Source organism: Diadema antillarum, unplaced genomic scaffold, assembly GCF_040938485.1.
Source record: "Diadema antillarum isolate AM-2024a unplaced genomic scaffold, OU_Dant_1.0 seq00000368_RagTag, whole genome shotgun sequence".
NCBI lineage: Eukaryota > Metazoa > Echinodermata > Echinoidea > Diadematoida > Diadematidae > Diadema > Diadema antillarum.
Genome location: NW_027271369.1, coordinates 3590178 through 3605573, shown reverse-complemented (window position 1 = coordinate 3605573; position 15396 = coordinate 3590178). Strand labels below are relative to the sequence as shown.

The 15396-nt window shown below is 37.2% G+C and overlaps 1 protein-coding gene across 2 annotated transcripts; it reads left to right on the top strand.

The window, feature by feature from the left end:
• The first annotated feature begins 407 nt into the window (after positions 1–407).
• LOC139731306 (uncharacterized) lies at positions 408–13611 on the top strand. 2 transcript variants are annotated; one of them, XM_071642195.1, is made up of 3 exons: positions 408–430; positions 11506–11803; positions 12908–13611. In XM_071642195.1, the coding sequence occupies exons 2-3, from the start codon at positions 11530–11532 to the stop codon at positions 13609–13611; spliced, it is 978 nt and encodes a 325-aa protein (XP_071498296.1). In that variant the 5' UTR covers positions 408–430; positions 11506–11529. The 2 variants fall into 2 exon arrangements, with proteins under 2 accessions (XP_071498296.1, XP_071498295.1); XM_071642194.1 differs by lacking the exon at positions 408–430 and adding an exon at positions 909–1027.
• The last annotated feature ends 1785 nt before the right edge of the window (positions 13612–15396 follow it).

Sequence of the window (15396 nt, the reverse complement as noted above, 5' to 3'; positions counted from 1 at the left end):
CTCTAAAATACTATTTGTAGTTTAGATACTGCAAAACTTGTCAAATTTTATCAAAATAAACTGAAAACTTGGTGAACATATTTTGTTGTTGGTGTTTTTTTTTTTTTTTTTTTTTTTTTTTTGGGGGGGGGGGGGGGGGGTTTACCCAGTGCCGTATATTAATATACGGCACTGGGTTTACCACTAGGGTCCTACTACCACTCTGGCGCATTGCGAATGGATCACGAAGTTTCGATCCAACCGCACTCCAGCTCCTTCGATAGCGTGGCTGGCAGCCACGTTGTTGGCAGGCAAGAGGCAAGGCCCGACGTGACGGACGGGGGCGGCGGGTCGCGTCGGTGTCTCTAGCTATTCTACTGCTAGCTAGCTCTGCGTGAAAGTGGCAACCACCCAGCGGCGGCGAAAGCTAAGCAACAGTTGGTTCTTGCTGGTAAGACGCAGTGTTGTTGTTTTTTTTTTCTAGTTACATAGGCCTAGCCCTCGTGCAGGACTTGTTACCCTTCGTCGCGTCGAAAAGTGTAAAGGTTTTCGAAATTTTTCGTCAATAGTAATACGCTGTTCAGACACTTGAGCTTGTGTCTCTTTGCAAGTTCCATTATAGACATTACGTGATTACTTACACCACTTTGCACGAGTGGGACTTAACTCGGATGTAGTAAGCCCCGAGTCTTCTTCTTCTTCCAGGTAGAGTTTAGCTTCAAGTTTTGAAGATTATCGCACTGTGAAATGTGTGTGAGTGTGTGGACCCTCACACACATCTAAGACAGGATATTGTAGCTTTTGTGCAAGTGCGTAACGTGTAAGTAAAAATTTGTGTCCTCTGGAGACAAAACTATTTCTTCTTCCCACTCAAGACAAGCCGGAAGGCGTCGAGAGAAGAAGAAGAAGCTGGGTCCTCTGGAGGCTGTTCCAGTCCTCAATACAGGTCCTTGGGAAGAAGGAAGAAGCAAGCATATGCCTGATTGCTACATTGGATCGTCTGCAGTCGAGAGCCGTGTCCTCTAGTGGCTGATGTCCGTTCGCTGAGGTAGGACTGCCAAGTGATGTCAACAAGGTTAAAGCGGATGTGATACATCATAGCCAGGCGGCTGTGAAGGCTTCCGTCCCGTAAGGAATGCCACTGCAGATTGAACGGGCCTTGAAAATCCCTTTCAGCAGCTCCTCGGAACTATCACCATGCCACGTACATCTCACTGACGCACGACACTTCAACTACTGTGTAGTAAAACTAGTCTATCTATCGATGGCAGTTGAAGTGTCAGTGAGATGTGGCATGGTATTATTGTGTTCAATAAAAGGAATCTACTAGGGGTAGTATGGTTGGGTGTTCATCACACTGACCACCTAACGTTTTTCTATCAATAGAAACGTGAAAAATCTAACAATTTGCCTGAAATTTTACTCATGTGTGGAGAAAATACTCCGGATTCACAAGCGCGCACTGAAAATGCGATCTGAGGTACGCGCTCTAGATGGCGGCTTCGAACGCGTGGGGTGTCATTTTTTCCGCACTCAGTTGCCCTGTACATTTCAACCGACCACCCTGACAATACTATATTATACATATTGTCAGGGTGGTGGACGGTTGAAATATTCAAATATTGGAGAAAAATGGCGTCTATAAAAAAATTTAAGTGCGCTAAGCGCACTTAAATGCTTTTTTTTGACAAGCTGCTGTTTTTTTATAGCTGTCATTTTTCTCCAATAATATTTGAATATATTTTTAATCCTTCGATATTACTTTTGAAGGACTGTTTGATGAATTTGAACTGATTTTCATTAGGAATCTTTTCATCGTTGCACATTGAAATAAATTAGATGAGTCGGTTTGTTTTTTCACATTCATTTCTCGTTTCTGCTTCAACTCGTACGGTCGTAGCGGACGACAAAATAAATATATGTCATGTACATGTGTACATGTGTAACGTGTGCATGATCGTACAAGCGGCAGAGTTTGAGAGAGCGGCATAATGACAATTTTGCGGTCAAAATCGTCAAATTTATTATGGAAGGATACTCTACATCTAACAACGAGTCAGCAAAGGTATAGGCCTAGTTATATGTAGAACTTTACAAGATAAATCTTATTCGATTTTGCTAAATTTCGGTAATTTAGAGGGGGGTCAATCCATGTCAAATCATCCAGTGCTTGTCACCCGACCCCCTCCGATTTTCTTTAAAAGATTTTCTTTAAAATCGCACCAAATATTCCCCAAAGTGTCTGACGGAAAAGCCCAAAATATTTTGCCCCAAGGTCAATTGGTTGCTAAGATACAGCCTCACATAGCAACCAATGCGCATTCCAAAATATTAGTTAAAAGAAAATTATGCATTTTTGATCAATTGCAGTAGCATGGATATTTATGCAAAAGTGTTCATTATCTGGAAATTGAGAGAACCTTATAGTCTTTGCAAGAAAAAGTGACTGTGACGCAAAATTGACTTTTCGTTAACGTGCACGAGGTCACCGAAAATGGTGTTAAATGTTAATTTTGAAAATTTTAATGCATATTTAGAGGCTAATATCTTCCACATTTCATTCATTCATTCATTCATTCAATAGAACATTTATTTCCAGATCAATTCGTGTATAAACAGCAGTAACAATTCAGTAATGACAAACTGGAGGTGACAACTCAGTAAGCACAGCTTGAAGTGAGTGCACCTTTAACATTTGAAAATGTAGTTGAATCTGATTGAAACATAGCTAAAAAGACATTTTTGTTTAAAATACACATATTTACAAGACGAAGTACAGATACACAAGAGACTAAAGCTAGGGATGCAGGAGGGAAAACAGATAGGAAGAAGGAAAAAAAGAAAGAAAAGAAAAGAGAAGAAAGAAAAAAATACATTAAGGAGAGGTAAAGAGAACCTAAAACACACACTTGTAATACTATAACAAACAAGGCAACATTGTACATACATGTACATGTATTTCATTTTAGTATAATCAAGAGAAATTTAGCAGCCCTCACTATAGACTACCTTATATGGATGAATACAACTTTCTCTTGAGTCTTATCTTAAAACAATTTTGAGATACCTCCGGTTCTAAAATATTATGCTGTTGGAGGCTTTGACTTGCTAAGTAATTTTGGAAAAAATCAGCGGATTCGTGCCCACCGTTTTTACGGAGAGCGCCCTCAAAGTTTACAAAAATGAAAAATGTGTCAAATTCAAGGTCACAGATCACCCTTCGTCCCACCTAGGAATGGCATCAATTTTTGTGTATTGATAGACATTAACCTATATTATCTTGGGTTACCAAAGAAATTTTGCTACCGAAATGTTAAATGGTAAATTTACCCCACTGAAAATGGTCGTAAACGGCCAAATTTCCATGTAGTATCGCATATTGGGTTTAGAGGACATTCCAAATGTCCATGCTTTCAAGATGAAAAGCCCTAGCCCTGTGATATTTGCTGTAGGGGTAGTCTGTAAAACATATTTTAGTAATATATACCACAAAACACTTTTATTACATAATGATGACCTTGAAATTTAATCCAAAATTTGATAAAAACAATAAGTCGCTCTAGTTTCCTCATTGAACTGCATGTACTATGTGTTTTGAAAGACTTTTCACGGAGCAATATTTCAAGAATTATGAAAGCTGACAGCCTACCATATTAAAGTTCTAAACTATTTGTGCTATTCTTTCAGATTTAGCATCAATTTGATCATGAATGTTATACCCTTGACCTTGAAGTGCTTCTAAAAATAGCTGTAAATATGTTAACTACAAATTACACACACGACAGGTGTTCTATGGCATGATATCCTTGTGATTCTTTCACAAACACAAAAGCTTTTTATAGTGTAAATGTTATATACTGGAATTAATCTATACGTGCTTGCAAGATATGTTACAATTAATTACTTTGTTCTGACAATGACCCTCAATTTCAATCACAAAAGGGGACAGTAATATTTAGTGATTTCATGTGCATTTCCTATGGAAAAGAGTGCTTTGTAGTAAAAACTCATAAAAACTTGACCATTTTTACTATCTATCACTTTGATTGATTAATTCTATTCAAATTATGGTAGAAAAAGTGGGCTGTGACAATATCCAATAAAAAAAAAAACCAAATGCTGTAGAAAATAAAAAACAAAGAAATACATGACAAATTTACCAAAAACAAGAAAATATATAGGAATGGAAATGATTTTGGAATTGTCATAAGTTACAGAACAAATCCCCCCAAAAAGAAGACTCGGTGCTTTTGATTTGCTTTTCACAGGCTAGAATAAGAATCCTATGTGTTGGGTGCAATGTCCATAATATCAACTATTATTATGTACAAGTTTAATACAGGTCTTTATGGGCATGAATAGACATTTCTCCTGATTTTGAAGGTCATAAATTTAGGGTCATTGTCAGAACAAAGTAATTAATCGTAACATATCTTGCAAGAACCTATAGATTTATTCCAGTATATAACATTTACACCATAAAAACTTCTGTGTTTGTGAAAGAATCACTAGTATGTTATGCCATAATACCTGTTGTGTGTGTATTAACAAATTTACAGCTATTTTTAGAAGCACTTCAAGGTCAAGGGTATAACATTCATGAGCAAAGTGACACTAAATCTGAAAGAAGAGCACAAATAGTTTAGAACTTTAATATGGTAGGCTGTCAGCTTTCATAATTCTTGAAATATTGCTCTGCGAAAAGTCTTTCAAAACACATTACATGCAGTTCAATGAGGAAACTAGAGCGACTTATTGTTTTTATCAAATTTTGGATTAAATTTCAAGGTCATCATTATGTAATAAAAGTGTTTTGTGGTATATATTACTAAAATATGTATTACAGACTACCCCTACAGCATATATCACAGGGCTAGGGCTTTTCATCTTGAAAGCCTGGACATTTGAAATGTCCTCTAAACCAAATATACGATATTACATGGAAATTTGGCCGTTTACAACCATTTTCAGTGGGGTACCAGGTAAATTTACCATTTGACATTTCGGTAGCAAAATTTCTTTGGTAACCCAAGATAATATAGGTAAATGTCTATCAATACACAAAAATTGATGCCATTCCGAGGTGGGACGAAGGGTGATCCGTGACCTTGAATTTGGCACATTTTTCATTTTTGTCAACTTTGAGGGTGCTCTCCGTAAAAACGGTGGGCATGAATCCGCTGATTTTTTTCAAAATTACTTAGCAAGTCAAAGCCTTCAACAGCATAATATTTTAGAACCTAAGGTGATGAAATATGGAAGATATTAGCCTCTAAATATGCATTAAATTTTCAAAATTAACATTTAACACCATTTTTGGTGACCTCGTGCACGTCAACGTAAAGTCAATTTCGCGTCACAGTCAGTTTTTCTTGCAAAGACTATAAGGTTCTCTCAATTTCCAGATAATGAACACTTTTGAATAAATATCTATGCTACCACAATCGATCAAAAATGCATAATTTTCTTTTCACTAATATTTTGGAATGCGCATTGGTTGCTATGTGAGGCTGTATCTTAGCAACCAATTGACCTTGGGGCAAAATATTTTGGGATTTTCCGTCAGACACTTTGGGGAACATTTGGTGCGATTTTAAAGAAAATCGGAGGGGGTCGGGTGACAACTTTTCTGAAAATTGGATGATTTGACGTGGATTGACCCAGGGAATACTTATTTGTTTTCGCCTCATTTTACTCGGTAGCGTAGCCCAGTGAAGAATCGAACACCGTTGCGCGTAGTCCCATGCGTACATTTTCTTTCTGTCCGCGCAATGCCATTATACAGCGCGGTCAGTTGATATGGACCCGGTCGGTGTGTTGAACACCTACCATACTATGTGTTTCTTTGTTTGCTTTGCTCACCTCTCACCGTAGTTCCCTGTTTCTAATTAACGTTAGAAATCTAGCAGAATTGTGTGATACTGAATTCGGTGATACTATAGACTGGCAGTGTAGGTTCGCCTCTACTACTCTAAAGTAAACGTTAGCTCTCTGAATGTTGTTGATGGGTGCGGCTTGGTAATCTCGACTACAGGTCCTGGCAAAAAGGAAAATTTGTACACTATGTAGTGATGTGTGCAGTTGGGTAACCCCTAATCAGTTAGGGCCCTAGCCTGACCAGACCGCTGTGGCCTGTGCGAAGCACATTCGCGACAGCGTCTGCGTGTAGTTAGGTATCCCCAGGGTGCTCCTTGTAGATTTCTACACGCGTAGCGTTGGGGCTGGTCGCAGTTAGCAATTTGGATAACATACTTGAGCTTATAATGCTTATTGAAATGGTCATGCCTTCCCTTGGCCTTCCTATGTGTAGGTAGCTGGGAAGTGTAGTGGTAACATTCTACAAATTACATGTAGTTGTAGACAAACTCTATGAGGCAGGATGCTCGACAGTCAAGCCGTACTGAAGTGAAAGCGAGTAGTAGAGTACTGACTAGTGTAGTTTACTTCTTCTGGTTCAGAGCCTGCCTCCTTGAGTTCAATCTTGAAGATTCTTTGTGTGTTTGTGTGTGTATGTGTGTATGTGTGTGTCTTCATGATTTCAGTACAGTCCACCGTTGGGTGTAGATCTATAGAACTTTAATAGTGGGCAATTCCATAAATACGGACGTACATTTCACAGCCTTTAATGACATTTGACAAAAAACAAATATTATTAAGACAAGTTTTTTCCTACCAAAAGATGTACCTCTATGAAAAGAAAACATTCACATAAAATTTTGGGGCAACACCCTTCCTGTGACCTTCAAAAAGTGGAAAAACACCCTCTGGTTGGACGTACAAAAATGGACGCTGTTTTCCAATCTCTTGATTTCAAATAAAAATTTCTGTGATTTATTCAGATTTTTTCTTCAAACTCTGGTATGACTGTAAGAAGGAGATGTCAAATGATAGTAAGGTACCAAAATCTAGCTTTGTTTATTCATTCATATGGAGATATTCTACGTTTTATTATCGTGACGGACGTACACGGTTGGACGTACAATTTGTCCGTGATGGACGTACATGTACTATACATATGGAAATTGAGCATTTTTATCATATTTGTAACCACAATTAAATATCACTCTCTTTAATATGAGCTGGCATTTATCAAAAAGAAATATACAAGCCAAGTTTATTTTTTCTTTGTATTGCCTTGTTTTTTCATCTTATCATACATTTTTTTGTATTGCTATAGATTTTGGGAGCCATCGCTCAATATGTCCTTAACATACCAAAGTAAACTAAGCCAGAGTAAAAGTTTTAACAATACTCCTCATATAGTAACTCATTTAAGGCAATATCTATATTAAAATGGGGGGGGGGGGGGGGGGGGGGTTAAGACAAACAAGTTATCATGATATATGGATATATACATTTGTATATTTTCGGCCACATCATGTACGTACTACATGAGAGTTGACATGACATCAAACACTGAACAAGTGGTTGCAAAAGAAAATGAAAAAGAATAGGTAAATGTACATTTATACAATAGTTTTAATTCTAAACAAAGAGCAAACTAAGTCATGATGTGTACATGTATGTAATCATACACATGAAAAACTATATTAGGATTGATGTATACAGTAAGTAAGCACAATATACGAGGTAACACGAGTATAATATCAGGCTTAAACCTGGAAACTACAGAAAGTTGAAATACTACTAAAAAGTCTTAAACTACAGTTAGAACTAGTATATAAGTATCCAGTGGCGGGTTATTATACAAAAGTAAAGTTCATGCACATTATCACATGTATAACAAACAAAAAGAGCATTTCATATGACAACAATTAAAACAATGTTTCAGAAAAAAAAACACAGTTTATTAAAGCAAAACATGTACCTTGTTTCTTAAATTTTGGAATTACAGCCATGCATGATTGTAGTACTCTCCTTAAGAGCAGTTTTCTTTTACATGAATGGAACTGTATATTGACTTTGTATGATTAATAATTAATGGATAATCACGACTGAATGAATGCATAAAACAGTCTGTTGATTTACCAACAATTGAAATGTCTGTGAAGAACTTTGCAAAGTCTGGGGAGGAAACACCAAACCATAAGAAGTTGAATGGATTCATACATGGTCCAATGTTGGAACATTTGAGGAGTTGAGATAATTTGCCTTTTACTTACATGTATATAAATGTTATTTTCCCCTTGCAAAATCAAAATAAATAATGTGGTTGAATTAGCCATCATCAAGCAAAGTGTTACAGTATATATTTGACTTCCTCCTGTAATTGGAAACAATATGCCTAGAATGTGAAACTGAATTGACCCCTATTTCAAGCAACTACAGGTGCTGCTATTTTTTGGACATCTTTTTTGAGGTAGAATATCTGATCTGGTGGCTCTAGCCATCTCCAGAATCCCCCTGCTGGGTGCATGACATTGACCTTTACATCAGCATTGTTTGCCCCAAATTCCATGACTTCTCAAGAGAAGGATTCGCCTTGGTAATCTACCAACACCCAGTCTCCAGTGTTTATTTATTACCGGAAAAAAAAAAACTCTTCCTTTTTTCACTAAAGCCCAAACTTTTATGAATGAAGAAAGTTTAGACAGCTAAATTCCAGTTCCATTGTAATTAGTGACTAATGAACTAATTAATCTGCCCTGTAGCAATTTTGACCATCTCTCCAGTCATTGTCAACAAAGGAGAACAATTATACAAGGTGCTTAGGCAAATTGAAATGGGGAAATGAGAGCTATATGACACCGTGATGGACGTACAAATTAGGTGCGGTTGGACGTACAAAAAAAGTGTACGTCCAACCGCTCATTAATTACTTAATTAGCAGGAGTGAAAACAAAATTTTGTGACAAGTATGTAGATACCCTAAAGCTTATTTAGGATTGACATTATAACATCAGTTGAATACTTTGTTTTTCTGAAATCTTAAAAAAACTAGTTTTTTTGTGACGGACGTACACGACCATACGTGTAATGCAATTAAGTGGCAATTAGTCATTAAAAGAAAAATTAAATCAAAAATAAAATATTGCATTTATAAGAGCTGGATATAAACTACTTTTACCATAAAGAAAGAAACAATTCCATGAAGTCAGTTCTGGAAATACAGACAAAATGTCAGGTATACCTTGTGTTTAAAAAAATACAATTATCTGAAATATCTCAATAAACTGAGGCATGATGACCTTGACCATTCATTGTCTCAGCTTTCAAGTGAGATGCAATTTAGGTTTAGCCTATGAGTTTTGAAATTTCACCCCGAGGTTGTCACATTTACGGAATTGCCCTAGTCGTTAAAATATTTGGCAGGTCTGACATGTCTGATGTGACGGTGAACTGCATGCCACTGCCCTGGTGTATAATACAGACTACAGTGACTTTTTAACATCGTAGATCTACATAATCATGTGCAGCTACTGTATTAAAAAACAATGCTCCTTTATTAACGAAGCAGAATGCTGCACCTCCTGTTTGAAGAGGTTTGCAGAGGTGGCGGTGACTGGTTCTTCTGACAGGGTGTTCCATAACCAAATGATAGAGCTGCAGTGCGCGTGCAGCGACCCCAGCATGTTCTAGGTGTTCCTAACCGCAGCAGCGACCCCAACACGTGGTTACAGCTACAGCGCCCTGCGCCGGGGTTAAGGTGTTCCATAATCGATAGCATGTGTGTGTATGTGTGTGTGTGTGTGTGAACCACTGTGGTTGAAGTGCATGGTGCAAACTACAGTGGACTCCCGTTATAACACAGTTCTTGGGACCGGCGGTTTTCTTACGTTATATCAAAATCTCGATATTACCAAACAAATAAACAATGGAAAAACAGAGCGGATAATGTCGCAGCCGAAATTTTTACTTCATTGTAACAGGAATTTCGTTTGAAACAGCGTTTGTTATAAGTGTGAGTGCACTGAATAAATTTACACATTGCTAGTAAAAGCAGTCCAAGTGGCTAGTGGGGTGTTTTGCAAAGGCCCAAATTCACAAAGGTGATTTAACCATGATTTACATGTAAATTTCTTCTGATTAAATACAATTCAGAGAACGTGTATGCCAACGAGACGTCCAGTATGATATCGTGTAGGCCCTACATATATTATAAATTTCTAGTACATTTTTTTTCTTTTCATCAATGGTATTTCACTCTTATTTACTATAGTTGTTCTGTATATTTCTAAAGTTATTTGCAATTCTGTTTGTATTATTGAATTATCAATGTGAAATATGTTTTTCGATTGGACTCAATACCCAGAATATGGGTTGTTAAGTAAAAAATATGAACTTTCAAACTTTTAAACATTGTGAGAAACCACGCAAAAGAAACATGTTTTGATATGCACATGTCAAAGGTACTCCTTCACACTTATTTAAACCTTGGTCTAAATTTGTACCACGATAGTCTCAGTTTAAACCACCTTTTTAAATTTGGTTCAAAGAATTCAAAAGTTGACCTTAACCCGTTCCATACTGAATTATGAAATGCCCATAGACATAATGCATAGGCCACCAGGTTCCCGTATGGAAGGGGTTGAATTTTAAGATCAACTTAAAATTACGGTTCATTGTGTGTGACTTCAATGATATTTTAACTTTCATGTAAGAATAAACATTTCAGAGATTTTTTGCATATACAGGCATTCATTAACAAAATCAAATATGGGATAAAAGATTTTTCCTGTAAATTTTAATAACAATTGTTAAAACTGAAAAGAGATAATTTTAAGTGGATCTTAACTTTTTTTCAGTTTTGACTGAAATCCTTTGTGAAACACCCCCAGGGACTCTAACATTTAAACACATGTAGATCTGTAATATAGACCTAGAGATAATTTGGTACGGTATCGGGTGTGAGGCCTAACATAAAAAGCCTTATTTAGAAGTTAGAAAGGTGAAATGAGTCTTTATGTTCTACCCACAACATACACTTATGACAGTTCATATATATGTACACACCTCTACCCAAACTTTTGATGTGTTCACTAAGCACTTACTGTACCGTACTTAGTGTAAGCACCTTGAGACTTGACTAACCTGTTACATTTCAGTGTTGACACATGACCGGGTTCACAATCGTCATTCATACTTTGTTTTGAGTTGGTTTTAGTGCCATGTATGATGATGGACATGGGTTTCTAAAATGTTTAACTTGATTATACGTGCATTGAAGGAGTGGCAATCTTGGTCTACAGATGCGTTTAATCATATGATATTCATGCCATCTTATGGTAGAAATGTTGTGTGCAATGGAAGCACACCAGGATAGAGATCTACAAATTATATGTTCATGTATAACTCATTATTTTCCCAACTTGATAGAAGCAGGAAAGATTTACCTATGCCTCTCTACTATAATTTTTGCATTTCCTACTTAATCGCAGGAGGGTCGCTGATATAATTTCAGTTTTCAACATCAGCATAATGTGCATCACCTGGCCAGATGTACGCGGTATATACATGGACTTGTAGTAGGCCTACTAATGGTAGATCTACAAGCAGTGATACAGTTCATCTGCAACTGACTTCTACATTCCCTTATCTGTACCTGCATCTTTTGCATTATGATAGATGTAACCATGGCAACAGCCAGCTATGTCACTTCAGTGTACACAGATTGATCTTGGCGGTGGCTCCCAGCCTCCACCACGAACAAATCATGCCTCCTGCTGGACTGATGGAAAGTTCTACGTGTACGGAGGAAATGGGCTGAGCAAGAACCAGAACTGCCTCGACGATGCATGGATGTTGGATACCCAGTCTATGACCTGGACTGAGGTCAAAGGTGGTGGGTCATTGCCTGGTCCTCGCTGCCACCACACCATGGAGGCAATTGGCACAAAGATTTGGACATTTGGAGGATGGACAGGTAATTGTGTCGATCATCCTGCATGCACTTGTAATTTGATGTTGAGGTTTTTTTATATGAAATTCCTTCAGTAAAAGAAACAAATGCGATAGATCATTGAGATAATAAAGAAGCTTCACAATGTAAGTGAGCATTGTCCTAGTGACCTACTGGTACCCATGCATGTTTTAACAATAAATAAAAAAAAAATGCATCTTAAACAGGAAACACCTAGTTACAAGAGTGGGAGATTAAGAGAAATGGTCTCAAAGGGAAAGATCTGCTACTAAAAGTGAGAGAATTGGAGTCTCTGCAAGAATTGAGGGTACTGTAAAATGAGGAATGTTTGCGTGCATTTTAATTTTGCGAATTTCACAAGAGCCAAGATTCTTGAAATTAAAATGCATGCGAAGGCTCTTGTCTACACTATATGCATTGGATGCCAGAGGCACTTTGCAAAAATTTCATGCTGCTAAAATATCATGTTTTACAGTATCTCCAACGTACTCATTAATTTGATTACTTGATGGCAAGACATTTGTGAAACATTAAAAATCACATTGTATTTATTGTGTAAAGATGGAAATGGTTTGAGCACCAGTGGCAATGTTGACCAGTATATATACTGTAGTATGGCAAGAGACCCTGTTACAAATGTAAACTCTTTTTAGGGGTTACTTTGTTTATATCAGATGAGCCCAGCCTATTACAAAGAAATTGTATTCAGCTCAGTCACACAATGAATGCAGATATGTTGGTAGGAAACATATCAACACAGGTTACACTGAATCAATGTGTCATTTGTTTGGTTTCCAACAAACATGATTCTTGAATAGTTGTTCTTCCCTTGTACTGAATGACACATTTTATTTGATAATGTTGGGAAAGAATGATAAAAGAAGAGAGATGAGCAGACCATCCGATTCATTATATTTTGTTTTTCTTTTACTTCTGATTGTCAAAACAGGACAAAGAAATCCCAAGCTACTCTACAAAATTTGAATAGACTGTGCTAATCCAACCCCTCTCATTAAAAAAAAAAGTAATTAGTGTGTGTGGGCAGAAGTTTTTGAAAAATATATTGCCAGTTCAGTGTGTTTTGCATTGTTTTTGTTTGTCAAACAGGAAAGAGGCGTTGCAACTTTCTTCACTGCCTTGACCTTGAAACGAATATGTGGACAGATCTCACCTCCATGATGACGCACATAGACACACACTCCAGTCACGCATCAGCAGTTCTTGATGATCACACCATGCTAGTCTTAGGAAGAGGGGAAACAGGAACGCATGCCAAGTATGGCTGCAACATAGACTTCCTTGACACAAGAACTCTGAAATGGAATTCTTTTCCAGGAAGTACCATCTCCCGGGCCGGACACACCCTCAATTTCATGCCAACTGTGTCAACCCGCTATGCTGTGGCATTTGGAGGCAGGCAGCGCCATCCAGTAGAACATATTATTTGCAAAGTGAAAACACCAATTAAAACTGAGTTTCATTCCAGCCTTCCTGGTAATGTGCTTGAATCGGCAAAGAGAGTGGAAGTGCCTCCGGGGCGAAGCTACCACAGCGCTACTTGTGTTGGTGAATCCCTGCTCGTCTACGGGGGCTTCATTCAAGGAAAGTCAGTGAGGGGCCTTGTCGACGGAGTCTCTGAGATGTTCATCTTTGATTCTAAAAAGTCTGCTTGGTTGTCTCCCAACCTTAAGGGGGATTGGCCGAAGAGAGCAGGACACACTGCTGCACGCATCGCTGAAGATAAAATGTTGCTATTTGGGGGTGAACACTCAAGAAAGCAGTACAATGATTGCCATGTTGTGTCCTGGTAACCAAATAGCCTATTGAAGACATTTACCTATTTATCTTTCAGTTTACTGAATGGACAGAGACATTTCCCTGCCAATTTTCTGATGCTTGTTTGAAATACAGCTATACAACACAATGCTTGCCTGCCTTACTTCTGCAGTCTTGTTGGTGTCTTGATGGGTAGATCAGACATCTTCCATGACTTTGAATTTGTATCCATTGTATATTGTATAATACCTTGATAGAGTCTTGCTATTTGATTGCTTGTTTAATATTGATTATTGTTCCATCATTCAAGCAATTCTGGCTCCATTTACCATGCAATCTTGGAGCCATGTGATTTGCTCCAATTGCATGCACGCCAAGAGCTGGGAACACTACGGGCGTAAAACGCCTGCGTTTGCAGTGTTTATGCGATCGAGCATATTGATGGATAGCGTACTAACATACAATGTATAGTGCTCAGTACTCTTTCAATCTCAGATCTCGCACATTCTCTGATAATTCTAAATTCACAAAGCATCAAATGACAAGGATCTATTTAAGGATCTATTTTTAGGTGTAATACAAAACAAATAATATATATATATTTTTTTTCATTAGTGGAATGGACAAAATATTTCATTCGGTGAAATATGACATTATTGATCCATTCAGTTCAGCTCACCTTAGCCAGGTTGAATGGATCACTTCATCTTTTACCTCATGAAATATTCTGTCCATTGCACTCATGAATATTCATTATTTGTGTGCCATAACAGGGCACATTTGTTGTGATTTGTCATGATATTGCTACAGGTGGTAATAACAGATATTATATAAATTATGCCATATATTTGCAAGTGCGTGTTTATATTATATTTTATGAATTATGACTTATGAGACAGCATTACGAGTGGATGACTTATCGATCAAGAACCACAGTGAAGAAATGAGAAAGAAGTGTTATTCATTACAGGAGATAAGTTAGTGATTTCTCACTGTGGCGGAGACAATATTGTACAGTGAATTTAAATTATGAGAGGGAACAGTTTTTAGAGTTTTCAGGTTTTGCAAATATCTGTTGACTTTCAAAACTTGCTGAAATGGACACACCTAAAAACATACCACATTGACAGTACTGTTTGGTTAGTTAAGAGCTCTCTTTATGTGATTCATCTTAATTAAACAAATGGATGGGTAGAGAAATCTTGCACACATTAATGTGTCTCTTTACTTGTTGGTTATCTCAGCATAGTACATGTGTGAATTGGTTTCACATTAGTTTCGCTTTGTTAGCGATTTTTTTTATCCATGGATGAAGCAGTGTCATTCATTGTTTTTCAGTACTTGAATCCATCACAACAAGTAGGGAAGTGTGTTGATATTTCAAAACAAGTATCTATGCATCCAAAGTGAAAGGTATACATTGTATTGATATGTTCAGTCTTGAAAGATACTGTATTTCAAAGACTGGTATTGAATGAGATAAGAAGATTACAGGTATGTTGTATACATGTAAACAATTTAACTTTGAATTCTTCCATTAAATCTTGTACACGCTCAAATTCTTGTGCTGCATCCTCAAAAGCTACCAACATGTTATACAACATCCTCAAGATTTGTAGACATGCTCAAAATAGAATGTAATAAATCATGTGAAAACATGTGCAAAACTTGAGAATACATCAAACTACTTAGAAAATTGGTATGCAAAATATGAAACAGAATATCAGATGTAAGTAGCACAATGGGATATAAGTAGTGAAATATTGCATGCACTCATAATGTGCGCTCTATGTACACACAATTTCTGCAATATTCTCGCA